This window comes from Rana temporaria, chromosome 8 (assembly GCF_905171775.1).
Source record: "Rana temporaria chromosome 8, aRanTem1.1, whole genome shotgun sequence".
Classification (NCBI taxonomy): domain Eukaryota; kingdom Metazoa; phylum Chordata; class Amphibia; order Anura; family Ranidae; genus Rana; species Rana temporaria.
In genome coordinates, this window is record NC_053496.1 from 93,698,259 (window position 1) to 93,715,006 (window position 16,748).

The window sequence follows — 16,748 nt, forward strand, 5'->3', positions numbered from 1 at the left end:
CTGTATGTGGCCAAGCTGTGTAACAGTCTCACACATGTGGTATCCCCATACTCAGAACGAGTAGCAGAATGTATTTTAGGGTGTAATTTTTGCTATGTACATGCTATGTGTTGGAAATGTCTTATAAATGGACAACTCTGTGTAAAAAAAATGAGTTTTATTTTTTTTTCCACGTTTTCCCAAAACTTCTGGAAAAAAAATAACCGCTCAAAAGACTCATTATGCCTCATAGATTATACGTTGGGGTGTCTGCTTTCCAAAATGGTGTCATTTGTTGGGCAATTCCATTGTCCTGGTGCTCCAGGGCCTTCAAAAGTGTAATAGGTGGTTGAGAAATGAGATGTGCAATTTATGCTCGTAGATCGCCTGATGGTGCTACTTCAATGTTGGGCCTTTGTATGGGGCCAGGCTGTGTAAAAGTCCCACACATTTGGTATCCCCATACTCAGGAGGAGTTGCAGAATGTATTTTGGGGTGTCATTTTTGCTATGCATATGCTATGTGTTCGAAATATCTTTATAAATAGACAACTTTGTGTAAATAAAATGCGTTTTCATTTTTTTTGCACATTTTCCCAAAACTTCTGGAAAAAAATAACCGCTCAAAAGACTCATTATGCCTCCTAGATTATACGTTGGGGTGTCTGCTTTCCAAAATGGGGTAATTTTGTGGGCAATTCCATTGTCCTGGTGCTCCAGGGCCTTCAAAAGTGTAATAGGTGGTTGAGAAATGAGATGTGCAATTTATGCTCGTAGATCGCCTAATGGCGCTACTTCAATGTTGGGCCTTTGTATGTGGCCAGGCTGTGTAAAAGTCCCACACATTTGATATCCCCATACTCAGGAGGAACAGCAGAATGTATTTTGGGGTGTAATTTGTTGTATGCATATGCTCTGTGAGAGAAATAGCCAGTTAATATGTCAATTTTGTAAAAAAAAAAAAAAAAAAAAAAAAAATTCTTCATTTTGCAAAGAATTGTGGGAAAAAATTACAACTTAAAAAAAATCGCCATGCTACTTATTTAATACCTTGGAATGTCTACTTTCTAAAATGGGGTAATTTGGGGGGTATTTGTACTTTTCTGACTTGTTAGTATCTCAAGAAATTAGATAGGCCGTCAGTACTTCAAGTGTGATCAGATTGATCATTTTTCAGGGATTGGCACCATAGTTTGTAGACTCTATAACTTTCACAAAGACCAAATAATATACACCAATTTGGGTTATTTTTACCAAAGATATGTAGCAGTATAAATTTTGGCCAAAATGTATGAAGAAAAATTACTAATTTGCTAAATTTTATGACAAAAACAAAGAAAAAGGCAATTTTTCACAAAATTTACGGTCTTTTTTTGTTTATAGCGCAAAAAATAAAAAACCCACGAGTGATTAAATACCACCAAAAGAAAGCTCTATTTGTGTGAAAAAAAGGACGCAATTTTCATTTGGGTACAATGCTGCATGACTGAGTAATTGTCATTCAAAGTGTGAGAGCACCGAAAGCTGAAAATTGGTCTGGGTAAGAAGGGGGTTTAGAAGCACTGTATTGAAGTGGTTAACCAATATAGACTTTAACACTTTATATTTTTTGTTTCACATTGAGCATTGTTTTAGTCACTTTCATCTATGCCAATTGTTTATATTTATGCTCTTACAATATGAGAGTTGTTGCCTCACTCGGTATTATATAATTTTGAGTTTGTTAGCGCTACATTTTTGTTTATGATGCATGAAATATAGCACCAGGATTTAAACTCAGCAACACTTTCTGTTTGGACTGGAATTTGTGAACTGGCGCTTACCCATAATTGGGGACGTGTTGCAGCATGAATGCACATGAATTGTGAAAAACGAATTTTTGGCACAAACGCACCTTATTATTATTTTTATATATTAATAATATTATTCATTATTTATATGTTCGCACACTTGTGCATGTATATTCATAATAGTTTATAGACTCACTTATAGCACTTTGGAATATTGTTTCACAAGCACATCATTTGGGGTAGCTATATTTATTTATTTATTTATTTATTTATTTATTTATTTATTTATTTATTTTTGATGGCACAGCATATGCACATAGCATCACGCTAGTACATATGTTCACAAGAGCTGTTTCTATAGTGACCCATCACGTACATCACTGTACTGGATCTAGCACTATATCACTATAGGGGTCAAATAAAAAAAAAAAAATTTTTTTTTTTTTTTTTTTTTTTTTTTTTTTTTTTTTTGATATCACATTATTATACCAGCGCAGTACCAACACCTTTTTAATGATGCAGAGTATGTGCACTCAACTCCTTTGGTCAACCATGGCGAGACCTGTTCTGAGTGGAACCTGTCCTGTTGAAACGCTGTATGGTCTTGGTCACCGTGCTGCAGCTCAGTTTCAGGGCTTTGGCAATCTTCTTATAGCTTAGGCCATCTTTATGGAGAGCAACAATTCTTTTTTTCAGATCCTCAGAGTTCTTTGCCATGAGGTGCCATTTTGAACTTCCAGTATGAAGGAGTTAAGGCGATAACACCATATTTCTTGTGTTGTCGCATGAAACAAAATATTAAAATATGTACAAAAATGTGAGGGGTGTACATACTTTTGTGAGATATTGTAGATATATAAACAGATTTTATATATATTCAAAAAATGAACCATTTTCTTGTATGGTTCTCAGAAAATAACCTATTCTGATAATGGGTATGAAACCTGTCTGCTACAGGTTGCTTATTATTCCATAATGGAGCCCTCCAGATTGCATTTTTTATTGCATTATACTGTTATTGCACAATGTAGACTCGGAACTGCTTCATCTCTTTTCAGCTTCGATTAACTTAAAAAGCATTTTTTAATATATGAGAAAAATGTTCATTCGAGGACCAGATTTGCTTTAGTTATCAATGTACTTCCAAGCATCAGAAGAACCGCTCCATTTCCAAATGAATATTTAGCACAAGCTATTTTTTTTTCTTTTAACATAAATATACTCATTTACAGCTATATTTGCTGCATATTTCGACTCCATTTGTTAGATATTTTAGTATGTCGAAAGGGTTAAGCTGGCCGTAGACAGTTGAAATTTGGCCGGCTCAGCAGGAACCGGTCAAAATTTGATCCGTCTGTGGGCGGGCTGGTTTTACTGAAGTAAATCCATTGATCAACTTCAGTACAACCAGTCTGTCGGGTATTCCATTGTCAGTTCATTGGTGACAGCTATAGATGCCAGCAGTAATTATTGTATTGTCACCTGCAGAACACAATGGTGCTGCGGGAGGAATTCCCCCATCAACATTGACTGATAATTCTGAGTGCAATCAATTGAGTATGCTTCTGCCTTGTGAAGGGATCCTTAAAATATATCTATTTTTAGTTTTAGATACAGTGGTGAGTTAAGGTACCTTTTCAGATTTTCATTGCCGTCTTTGTCCCTGGTAGGGAGATTTAGGCTTGGTTCACACTACCATGACCTTCAGAGCAACTTTGAAGCAACTTCAGGCAATGTCTAGGTAATCTTACTGTAATCGCAACAATCAAAATGAGAATCTGACTTAGATGCGACTTCCAGTTTCTACTAAAACTGGAATAGAGGCTACATTTTCCGGTGGGGGCACTTGTTCTGATGAACTAAGCGTCTTTTCCCCTTATTTTGGAGAGATCTCCCCTTAATATTGTGTCAAAGGGACATGAAATGAAGTGAAATCTCCTTAAAGGGGAAAAAAGTTTTAACCATTCCCTACTCATTTAATAAAAATACGTTTTTGGTATACAATATTTATAATGTATGATGATATCAAAACCTTTTTCATGTACATACAGTATGTAGAAGGGTAAATCTGTGAAAAAAACAATGTCTGTGTAAATGCAGAACTGATGTGCTGCTGTCTTTAGATGACAGTTATCCGTTAATTTTTTAGACAGGCCATACATTATGTTTTTCTTTTGTTGAAGAAAAATTTCTTGATTGCCCCATCACAGTCAGTAGTGTTGGGGGAATTTCTTCTGCAGCGTTATTGTGTTCTGCCAGCGGGGAGCCTTCCCCACTGGCAGAATATAGCTGCTGCCAGTGAATGGACGATGGACTACCCGACAGGTTGGTTGTACGGAAGTAGACCTGCTGACCATGCCTACTTTGAACCCACAAAACCCCACCCCCATTTGTAGCCACACCCTTAAGTCACCCCCCCTCTTTTTTAACCACTTCAATACCAGGCACTTGTACAACTTCCTGCCCAAGCCAATTTTCAGCTTTCAGCGCTGTCGCAATTTGATTGACAATTGCGTGGTCCATGCTACACTGTACCCAAACAATTTTTTTTATAATTTTGTTCCCACAAATAGAGCTTTCTTTTGGTGGTAATTGATCATCTCTGCGTTTTTGTTTTGTTTCTGTTAATCTGTAAATAAGTACCCTTTCTTATTCACTGACGGGCACTGATATGGCTGCACTGACGGGCACTGATATGGCTGCACTGACGGGCACTGATATGGCTGCACTGACGGGCACTGATATGGCTGCACTGACGGGCACTGATATGGCTGCACTGACGGGCACTGATATGGCTGCACTGACGGGCACTGATATGGCTGCACTGACGGGCACTGATATGGCTGCACTGACGGGCACTGATATGGCTGCACTGACGGGCACTGATATGGCTGCACTGACGGGCACTGATATGGCTGCACTGACGGGCACTGATATGGCTGCACTGACGGGCACTGATATGGCTGCACTGACGGGCACTGATATGGCTGCACTGACGGGCACTGATATGGCTGCACTGACGGGCACTGATATGGCTGCACTGACGGGCACTGATATGGCTGCACTGACGGGCACTGATAGGTGGCACAGATGGGCACTAATGGCATTGGGTGGCATTGCTGGGCATCACAAATTATTTGTGCCATAATGGTGCCAGTCAGTGCACATTTGTGGGCACTGATTGGCATACGTTATGAATACATTTGCACATGTGGATGGCCATGGGGGACTTACCTGGCCATCCACATGTTGGGTGCTTCCCTGGTGGTCCTGGCAGCTTCCCTGGTGGTCCAGTGTGGGCACCTTAGGGGGGGCTGTGCTGATAAACAATTAGCGCAGACCCCCCGTCAGGAGAGCTGCCGATCGGCTCTCCTCTACTCGCGTCTGTCAGACGCGAGTGAGGAAAAGCCGATCAACGGCTCTTCCTGTTTACATCGTGATTGGACACGACTGATCACGTGGTAAAGAGCCTCCGCCAGAGGCTCTTTACTGAGATTGGTGTAGTGGTGTGTCAGACTGACACACCGCACCACTGATCGCCACGATGCACTCCCTCACGGCCATTTTGCTATAGGCCGAGCGGGAAGTGGTTAAACACACCCTGAACACACCCACTACTGGCAAAGCAAAGAGAGAAATGTGACAGCTGGTGCAAACTCAGTGGTAGGGAGAGCTAACATAAATAAAATTGTATGGGCTCCACAACTCCTATACATCTTCCATAATTCACCAATATGGATATCGAACAAATGGTTTAAAAGAATTGATACCCAGATGCGGGAGTTGATATGGAAGAAAAATGTAGCCAGGATTAGTTTAACCACTCTACAATATGGAAAAGATAGGGGGGGATTGGCGGTACCTCACCCCAAAACATACTTTTTAGCCTCTCGGATACAACAGCTGGCGGGATGGTGACGGTAAGAAAGAGAGGATCCGAATAGAAATATGGTAATTGGTACTGCTCCCTCATTAAAGGCAGCCTCCCATCTTGAGATGGGCTTGCCCAGTATGCCACAGGCAGCACCCACAGGAACCCTCCTCAGAAAGGTATGGGGGGAGCTACGTAAGACTTTGGGGACAGAAGGGGTGTTACCATTCACTCCAATATGCAACAATCCTAGATATGCAGAGCTACAGGATCTAGTAGGCTTTACTTCCTGGAAAAAGCGGGGAAACTGTTTTTTTTCACAGCTGTACGAGGGTGAGGTACTGAAAACTTACGAGCAGCTGTGTAGAGAATACCAATTAGCCCCACGGGGCTTCTATCGGTATCTCCAGCTCCGGCATGCTCTACAGAAACAACAACAAACACAATTACTGGTGGTAACTTTACCGTCACCTTTTATGACGGCGGTTCTGCAAGCAGAAGCTCGGAGAGGACTGATAACAAAAATATACGAGGGACTGTTAGCAACAATTCAGAGTCATGCCTCCCTTAGAAGCCGCAGGAAGTGGGTGGAAGACATTGGGGAGATAGATGGAGACCAGTGGGAGAGGGCGCTTGAATCTGTCCCGGTGGTATCTGTCTCTGCGTCGCACAAATTTTCGCAACTCTTTATCCTACACAGGGCTTACAGAACAGCGCCACAACTACATAGATGGGATACCCCTATGTGCCCAAAGTGTAAAGTTCAGCAGGGGGATTTCATACACTTGATTTGGAGATGCCCAAAGCTTCACAGGTACTGGGAAGAAGTATCACAGTGTATCACTAGAGTGGCACATGTACCAGTCCCATTGGATCCCCTAGTATACTTGTTAGGGGCCATTGATCCTAGAGAGTATACAAAAGGAAAGTACTATATGGTAACAAGACTGTTGCATTTGGCAAGAAAACTCATTGCACGTTATTGGATGGCCCCGGGGGTCCCCACAGGGAAGCAATGGATTGCATATGTCAACTCCCTGTTGGGCAGAGAACACCTGGCCTGCAAACGAAGGAAAGCAGAGGGTAAATTTGAGGAGATTTGGTATTCCTGGTTGAGAGATGCGAGTGTCGCACCACCAAAACTGGTGATGGATAGATTCTCTATGTAGACAGCAGAGGACAGGGGGTGGGTGGGGCGGGGGGGGAGGGAGTGGGATATAAAAATATAGAGATGTACATTGGAATATTATAGGAATGTAAAAATGTTGTATAATGTATGTCAATTGAAATGCAACGGATGCCGATTAGGCATATTTATGTATGAAATAAGAAAAGAAAAATAAAGTGGATTAAAACACACCCTGAAAGAATTAGACACAGACTTGAATAACTTGCCTATTGTTTCAAAAGTCAAAATATCTTCGGCACAATTAACAGAGCAATGATTCGGCGTACTATGAAGAATTTCTGGTGTGGCCAGATTGTGCTAACAGTAGGAGGGGCTTAAAGGGGTATTGTTGCTGAAAATCTGAGCCCATCCTGCTATTGGTCAACAAGTACAGAGGTCAGAAGTAAGTACTGCACAGTGTGTAAGGGTCAGGTGTAAGTAATGCACAGATTTCAGGGGTCAGTAGTAATTAATGAAAAAAATATAAAGGTCAGGAGTAACTAAAGAAGGGAGAGTAGAGGTGAGGAATAAGTAAAGCATGAGAGAGCAGGGGTCAGGAGTAAGTAATGCACATAATGCAAGGGTCAAGTCGAGAACAATACACAGATTGCAGTTAATAAGTACAGCTGAAGTATATATTTTTGCAGTATGTCTTTTGGCTCACTGGTTTCCCCCAACTGAAAGCTTGGTGTCCAACCATCACCTTCCCACTCTATTGCGGGAACCCTCCAGCATGGCTCTCAAGAACCTTGCAGTGTGGTGAAAACCTTGCAGTACAAAGATGCCAATTCATCAGTCACACTGCAGGTGAAAATATTGCCACTGGAGCTGCTCACACATATGTGGAAACCTAGATTGCCATGCAGGCTGCTTCAGCGATGCCAATTTCAGGTGATGCTTGTTCTCTCTGACTGGTTGAGTTTTGCCTATGTACTGCAAGGTTCTGTGCTATGCCTCCAGGCCCTCTGGAATTATATTGGGAAAAGACCCCTTGCAACAAGGACTGTCCTCGGGAAATGGGGATGCTCGGTAACCTTAACATAAATTCCACTGAATTGCAAAGGATGAGGATCAGTCAGATATCTGCTCATCCATAGCATTCATTGCTCGAGTCATCACAATCTTGTCTCTGAAAACTCAAACATTTTTTAGCTTGAATTTTTAAAGCTCGAATAAGCTATAGATCATTATTTTTATTTTTAACTTTATACAACTTCATTATCTCAAGCATTACTGAGTCATCCATGTTCAACGTTACTTTTTTCAATTCTGTAACAAATGTCAAAGTGCCAAAAAGCATATACCAAGCGCTCACCATAGTTGCTAATTAGCAGATTAAGATTGTCCATGGAAGAGACCGTAAATAGGTAGTGGAAGATCTGCAGCTTGTCTACTTGTCAATAATGGCCAAGGGTCAGAACTATATGAAAAACAACCCAGGGAGAACAGCAGGGATGATGATTTGCAGCTCCAGTTATTATGGATCTGAAGGGAATTCGTGATGCATGCAAAACAGAAACTACCAGGGTGCTGAATCAGTAAATGTAGAAATGATTTAGTTGAAATAAAAATGTTCCGACTTACATGGCAGTTTGCAGTAAAGAGCTTTGGCAAAGGAAATGGTTACTTGGAAGCAAGGACCCACAAAGCTGGATGGTGAAAGCCTGTTCTGCCAGGAGTATAACTTTTTGCAGTTGAAAAACGTGCGTGCTGGAAACAAAGTGTAGACCTGAAGGTGCTGGAGAGCAGAGCGTGACGTACACGTTTCAGGGCCCAGCCCCTTTGTCAACGTCATGTTACTAGCAAAAAAGCACAGCTTTAAAGCCAGCGGGCAGAGGAAAGACAGGAAAATGACAGCTTCAATTATTGGATGGCTCTAAAGAGGAGCAATGACGAGCTAACAATGCTGCTAAAATAGCCGATACAAAATTATAAATCTTTATTGCTGGTACATAAAAGAAGTTTAAAATAAAAATGTATTATAATCTGAAACGGGGCAAAAATTAGAAATAAAAAAGCAAGCAAAAACAGCCGCTACCAAGCCAGCTCTGCATGCCTACGCCTAATATACAATACAATATTGATGAGAATTATAAATGAATAAAGCACAAATTGAATATATTGAAAAACACCTAAGAGGACTTAACAGAGGCAACTTGTAAAAATGGCCACTATTTTGTATTGATATTAATACCAGGACTGAATAATAAATAGAACATAAATATCAGTTTTTATTTATTAAGGTGATTTATATTAATCATCAAAAAATGTAAATGTTTAAAAATGGTAAGATAGCATTTTTTTTTTAATCCTGTTTGTAGTTTGTATCTGTGGGACTAGGTTATATTGTTGGCCTTGGATATAAATGGTATGAGAGGGTATAGATTGCTTGAATTTGTTTTAGTTTTCCTCTTTTTTTTGTTTTGGCACTTGCTACTGGTTTTAAATGTTAAGTGCCAAATGAAGCTGGGGATAAAATTTTATTTCCAAGCAGCAAGGCATTACTTGCTGAATAATGTTAAATCCACAGATGTAGTTAACACAAAGGTGAGTGTGATTGAACAAATTAGATTGTAATTAGTTGACTAAACTAAAAATAGCTGAAAGATTGAAGAAAACACTCAGCTTGCTGGAAAAATCCATTAGTTCTAAAAGGTGCATAATTACAGTATGGAAACACTAATAGCTGTCTGAGTATTTATTCTTTGAACTAGAAATACACACAAAGTATAAAACACGGAGAGGAAGTGCATGATCCATCCTCGAGGATCCTGCATTGCCAATGGTGTAATTTCAAATAAAAAAAATACCTCAGAACAAATGGGTGAAAACAAAGTTGGATTTTAGATGTACCCCTCTGGGGAGAAGGGATGAGCTTCGAGTTCGAGTCGAACTCCTGTTCGAGACTAACATTGCCTGTTCGGCGAACAACGAACAAAAAGGCCCTTCAGGTCTGGAATGGATATTAAGGGGAACCCTGCCGTCAATTAAAAAAAAATGACGTGGGGTTCCCCCCAAATATCCATCCCAGATCCTTCAGGTCTGGTGTGGATTTTAAGGGGAACTCTACCCCAAATTTAAAAAAAAAATAGCGTGGAGTTCCCCAAAAAATCCACACCAGACCCCTTTATCCGAGCACGTTAACCTGTCCGGCCGCAGCAAAGAGGGGGGGACAGAGTGCGGCCCTCTCCTGAACCGTACCAGGCCACATGCCCTCAACATTGGGAGGATGTCCCCATTTTGATGGGGGCAAGGGCCTCATCCCCACAACCCTTGCCCGGTGGTTGTGGGGGTCTGCGGGCAAGGGGGGCTTATCAGAATCTGGAAGACCTCTTTAACAAAGGGGACCCCCAGATCCACACAGGTGTTGAGGGTTAAACATGCAGAGCATAAACTGTTTATTAAATACAAGACATACACTTTTACACAGTTAGGGACACTCCCCTTAGCCTTGTCATAGAGGGGAGGGGGTAGGGGACAAGGAAGAACCAATGGAACGGAACACTTGTACATTGAAATAGTCTACAGATAAACATAAAGGGATTATGGTAAGCAGGCGGCCTTTCAATACACATCCCCTGCGGAGAGATGTCTCCAGTCCAGACCATTGTCTATGTCCAACACAATTAGACACAGCAACAGGAGGGGGGGGGGAGGGATGTAGCATTACATTACATTATCTCAATGCCAGCTTGTCTCCAGTCTCTTCTGGGCCATAATCTGTGCCTAAGAGGCCCGCCCACAGTCCCTTCTAAAACACACAGTGACAGTGGGTTTTCTCACAGGACCCAGGCAAATTGCACTAGGTATCACTCCGCCTGGAACTTTGCTACAGAGGAGGTTCAAGGCACTCTGGTGCTCTGAGATGGATGGTTGGCAAACCCTGATCACGATCAACGGGTTGCCGACCCTGGCCAATCGCTTCCCAAGTCGAAGGCCACAGGTTGAGCACCCCCGCCTTAGAGGAACAGTTTTTCCAGCACAATACTTTTCCAGGACAGAAGCATGCATCCCTGTTCATAAGTCTTGGTGATGGATTTCACAATCTGTTTTTAAAGCTCATGCTTGTCAAAGAATACAGAAAATATACAATGAGCGCCCTTAAGACAATTTACTGTAACATTCAGTTTTAGTTTTCTTACATAAGACAGATCAAATTTGTGAAATAAATGTAAGTGGCTGTTGTTAAAACCAGTTTATCTTCTTGTGTAGGTTCAAAGCATCATTCGATCTCAGACCAGCATGGGTATGCGCCACAGGGACCGCTCTACTACTGGCAACACGCTCAAGACTGGATTCAGCTCTGCACTCACCACCTACTTTTTTGGTGCGGATCTGAAGGGGAAGCTTACTATCAGCAATTTTTTGGAATTTCAGCGCAAACTCCAGCATGATGTGCTGAAACTCGAGGTAAATCGTATATTTTGTTGCGTCCTAGATTGATAAAGGCTTTTACCATCTGTTTGACCATTTAACAATATTAAAATTTTGCCCATACAAAAGCAATTTAAGTTTAACTAAACAAATATAAAGAAATCAACACTGTTTAGGAATTTGAATCCTGTACGAACAAAAAAGAGGGAAAATTTGTTAATTTGACAAATCTAAAGCTTGTATGTGATGTGTCACGTCTGTTAGAAGCCATGAGGAGGGGCTGTTTTGTATGGAGATCTGACACATCAATAATATCATTTTTGTTTAAACCCTTCTACTCTACTAAAAATATGTTTTTGTTTGTGTCCATATTAGAGAGATATTTCATCACTTTCTATATTGACAGAAGGTGTAGAGAAATCTGTAGACACACATGGCAAAAAAAAAAACTAAATTTCCAAAACTAATATTTTCTGGAGCAAGGTTTTATACCTAAATTCACTGACAAGTCAGGATGGACTGCATTTTGCTTTGCATCGGAGCGGGACTTGATTTTAATACTGGTCTCTGCATCCAATTTAGGTTCTATTTATGGCATGCAACAAGCGGTCTCTCTGGTTAACCACTTAAGGACCCATTCACGCCGATATACGTTGGCAGAATGGCACGGCTGGGCACAATCGCATACCTGTACGTGTCTCTTTAAGCCCAGCCGTGGTGTCGCGAGCGCCCCCTGCCGGCGCGCTCGCGACCCGGTCCAAAGCTCTGTAACCACGCCTGCTGGACCCGCGTACCCAATCGCGCCAGTGTCCCGCGATCGGTCACCGGAGCTGAAGAACGGGGAGAGGTGTGTGTGTGTAAACGCACCTTCCCCATTCTTCATTGTGGCAGTGTCAATCTCTTCCCTGATATAGGGAAAGACTATCACTGACGTCACACGTCCAGCCCCACCCCCCTACAGTTAGAAACACACATGAGGTCACACTTATCCCCTACAGTGCCCCCTAGTGGTTAACTCCTAAACTGCAATTGTCTTTTTCACAGTAAACGGTGCATTTTTATAGCACCTTTTGCTGTGAAAATGACAATGGTCCCAAAAATTTGTCAAAATTGTCCGATGTGTCCGCCATACTGTCGCAGTCATGAAAAAAAATCGCTGATCGCCGCCATTAGTAGAAAAAAAAATTATTACTAAAAATGCAATAAAACTATCCCCTATTTTGTAAACGCTATAAATTTTGCGCAAACCAATCGATAAACGCTTATTGCGATTTTTTTTTTACCAAAAATAGGTAGAAGAATACGTATCGACCTTAACTGAGGAAAAAAATGTTTTTTTATATATTTTTGGGGGATATTTATTATAGCAAAAAATTCAAAATATTGATTTTTTTTTTCAAAATTGTTGCTCTATTTTTGTTTATAGCGCAAAAAATAAAAACTGCAGAGGTGATCAATTACCACCAAAAGAAAGCTCTATTTGTGGGGGAAAAAAAGATGCCAATTTTGTTTGGGAGCCACATCGCACGACAGCGCAATTGTCGGTTAAAGCAATGCAGTGCCGAATCGCAAAAAGGGGCAAGGTCCTTAACCTGCATAATGGTCTGGGTCTTAAGTGGTTAAGGCAGATTTTTCTTCAACTATGTCAGTTATTTGGACAACTAATGGCTTTTTTACCGCCATTACTCTCCAGTGCTCCTAAACACCAAGCCCCTTCTCCAACACCATTTTGTTTACCTGAGTCCTATCCCGATATGCCTGGCCTAGAAGAGTTGGTCATAGAAATAATAAAGGAATAAAGAGGATCCGGAGGTGGTGTTGGGAGGAGGCTGTGGAAGAGATCTCACTCCAAGACTCACATGCACCTGAGGTTACAACTTCATACAATATGCTTGCCAGTGGCAATATGCTCACTTGTGCTGTATGCAAAAGCCTTGCATTGTAACTCTTGAATCTCTTCTGTCTTGCCATGTCCCTTTGGGTACAAAGAGAGCTGCTGAATCAAAAGACATTCCCTGTTCATGATCAAATAGAATGGATCATTTTATGGCGATTGGGTCAACTAGCAAAAGATTTTTACTTCTCCTAAAATAAATGCCATGCCATAAATGCTCTGTCCAGTGGAAAGTGAGTTCAATATAAAATAGTCAGTTATGGTAGTTGATCCTGCCATCTCAGTCTTAAACAAAACACCCCACTGTACATATTTAAGATGATCTTTCATTGATGGAATCTGTAGATGGGAAAGTTTGAGACGCTTTTTAAAAGCACTTTTTACACTTGCAGGCCTAGCTCTACAACCAGCTATTGCTATGATTTCTACCTGTGAAACTGCATCTAACTGGAATAGGGCAATGAACAACCAACGCAATTTTGTATTCTAGGACCATATTCTAACTGAGCAATTACAGCAATTTTCTCCTGATCTGCTCTGTTTTCTGACACTGAATGCCTTGATAGTCAACTGGTCTTAGTTCAGGCTAATCTATGCCTTCTCTCCCAGTGTGAATTCTACATTGACTGCTCCACAAAATAGCAAGAGAAGTAACCTGTGATTCTCTTAGCAACAGACTGACCCAGAAGAACCTAGTACACAAACATGCTCAGACAACAAGGAGATGACCTTGGCCAGACCGGTCTTGGGGCCTTCTGGTCCTTATTGCTTCTAAGTCACTAGCTTTAACAGCTTGGCTGTTGAAGCCCAGAGCTTAAGGGACAGGGGGAGTCTGATTTCTTACTTAAAGCAAGAAAGGCTCTTACAGAAAGATATATTGTACCTGGAAATCCTTATTTGCCTGATGTGGACATGGGCACTTCAATCCCAGAGATTACTTTGTGCCTAGTATTCTGGCCTTCTGACCCTTTGAATCCATGAGAGGCTTGGAGAATGTAGGAGTCTAAGCTTGAAAATGTCTTGGACTTGCACTTGGTAGACTGAGAGATATGAAAAAAGCTTTACTTATGAGAGGTAGTGGCCTTATCAAAGTGATATGCCTCGAGTCACTTGTAAGGAGCCATTCCTCTTTCCTCACCCAATGCAGTCTTATGCCCAGTACTATCCTAAGGTTTTATCAGTCTTCCACCTCAATGATGATCCTTGTGCCCTACTCTAAAACACCCAAAGGAAATTGTTGTTCATTTCCCGGGCATAGTCGGAGCCCAGAGATTTATTGCACGCTCCCTGCAATGTCCAGGGTGCTGTCTCCCTGCTGCTGCCTCTCAGTGATCTGGTCACAGATGGTCATTTAACCCTTTCTGCTTCAGCAGTTGGTTTATGAGTATCCCAATTAGCTTTTTCTCACTTCTTGTACTGACAGTGCAAGGCAGAGCATAGTTGCAAGGGAAGGGGTCCTGCAGACCTTTTCAGCTCTTGATTGGACAGCTCCAGGATGAAACAAACAGATCTCCCTGTGGTGCTAGAACTAAAGCATTAGCAGAATATTAGGTGAATATCCCTTTAAAATACATTGTGTTGCCATCAAAAAGATTAGCAAAACTTGGTCTTATTATACTCGGATATATCACCCTCAAGTCAAAGCTGTCCTGTCCAGAAACCCCCTTAATTTCCCCTTCACCCCCCCCGGCATCCAGTGGACACCAAACAATTGCTACCGCGCGTCCCCACCGGAAATGACATATCGTGCATGGCATCCACTGTAAGGGAGCAACTGGGTGGGCACCAGTGGATGGAGTAAAATGGACACACGCTACTGCAAATGGCAGCATACAGGCGCCAGCAGAGAGACCCAGGGCAATCTGGCTCCCCCCAGTGGTGCCCTGGGCATCCATACGGCCACCCATCCATCAGGCAGGTTATTATTTGGATAGCTGCCATATAGTGAATAAAAGACAATATGAAATATTACGTTGAAGTGAATATAAGCATTCTGAATCACTTCATGGGTCAGCGAGGACACCCTCAGATGACCCTTACATCTAAATTGTATGTGTACTCCTTAAATCATATGCCAAATAGAGGGCATTCAAACAAACACGGGTATCAATAGGAATTATTTCAAGCTAGGCAGATAAAAAGGTGCAATTTAAAAAAAGGAACTTGGGTCATGAGAAGGACTTAAAGCTCAAGGATTCACTAAGCCCTGGCATCCTAGTCACTTTTAAAGTATGGATCCATTTTGTTTCACGTCGTAATATAATTTTATCTGTCGCCCCCTCTTTCATGTTTAGCTACATATTCAAGTGCAAAAAACATAATTTTTTATCAGGTTAAAGCCATGATCGGCTTTAATGTAAAGTTGTAGGTCAAAAGTTTCAGAAATATCTATACAACAGCATTGTGTCGATGCAGATGGTGAAAGATGTGTAAACCTCATGAAATGAACATCATGACATGCCGTGAGTGTAACTGTTTTGGCAAGAACGTAAAATTAATGCGGTCAATTACGCCTTACTGATCTCACTGTTGTTTGGGTATGCATGCAGTGATGGGGTTGAATACAAGGGGTTTGATTTACTACAACTGGAAAGAGCAAAATCTGGTGCAGATCTGCATAGATACCAATAAAATAGAAACCAATCCGCTTCCAGGTTCAGCTTCCAAGCTGAATTTAGAGGCTGATTGGCTACCATGCACAGCTGCACCAGATTTTGCACTCTCCAGTTTTAGTTTATTTAACCCCAAAGTTTAAATACAAATTTTAAATGTACAGTTAACACAGCATTAGAAAGGGAGAAAATTCAACATGGCGTATTCTGTAGAATTGAATGCATACTAAATATTTATTTGCTGAAATGAATTATGAATAATTGAAACTCTCTAGGTAGATGCCAAACATGCAGTGCATTCAGTATGACTTAAGAAGATTTAGGAACTAGCAGCTTTCTGCATGGAAGAGTTCTCTCCAAAAATATTTGGAGGCTGTGATCTCTGGGAAAATGTGTTACTATAGAATGACGTTCTTATATTTTTTTTAGGATAAGAATAGTGTGGTACAGAAAGATATAGCGTTTTTTCCTTAAAGAGACTGCAGAGGCTATGTTAACTCTTCTTTACGAAAAGAACTAAAAACATTTAATTTGACCATAGATAGCCAAACTTTTGCATACAAAACAAAGAAAATAAAAACATAGAAATCCTATGTAATAGAAGAACAAGTGTGCTCACTCTTGTAAATGCTTCACTGACTCACATTATGGCAATTGCCAGGCACATAATACACAAGACAAATGACCTGTTATTATTTTTAGCAGCAAGAAAGGATGTATGCATTTATCGAAACTCCTTTGTATATATTATTTAAGAATGCAATTATATTTATGTCATGTACCATGTGCTGTTCTACATAGAATGTTAAACTGGTTGTGAAAGCCCATTTTTTTTTTTTTTACCTTTAATGTATTCTCTGTATTAAGTTAAGAAGAACCTTACAAGATTAACCCCCCCCCCCCCCAACCACCCTTGAATATCCCCTGCCAGCATGCTGTAGAGAAGGACCTTTGCTTACTGTGTGTAAGCAATGGTCTCTCTGCTGATGTCTGACACTCCCCCTGCTAAGTCGGACCTATAGCTCTCCAGTCAGGGAGCCTGAGATTTGCTAACTGCAGAG

At 41.2% G+C, this 16,748-nt stretch overlaps 1 protein-coding gene across 5 annotated transcripts in view; it reads left to right on the forward strand.

Moving 5' to 3' along the window:
* The window catches only part of MICU1 (mitochondrial calcium uptake 1), a 297,161-nt gene that overhangs the window by 201,361 nt on the left and 79,052 nt on the right, over window positions 1-16,748 (forward strand). For all 5 annotated transcript variants that reach the window (XM_040362305.1, XM_040362304.1, XM_040362306.1 and 2 more), the window contains one exon: window positions 11,020-11,217. In XM_040362305.1, coding sequence (XP_040218239.1) covers window positions 11,020-11,217 — 198 coding nt within the window. The remainder of the gene's footprint in view (window positions 1-11,019; window positions 11,218-16,748) is intronic.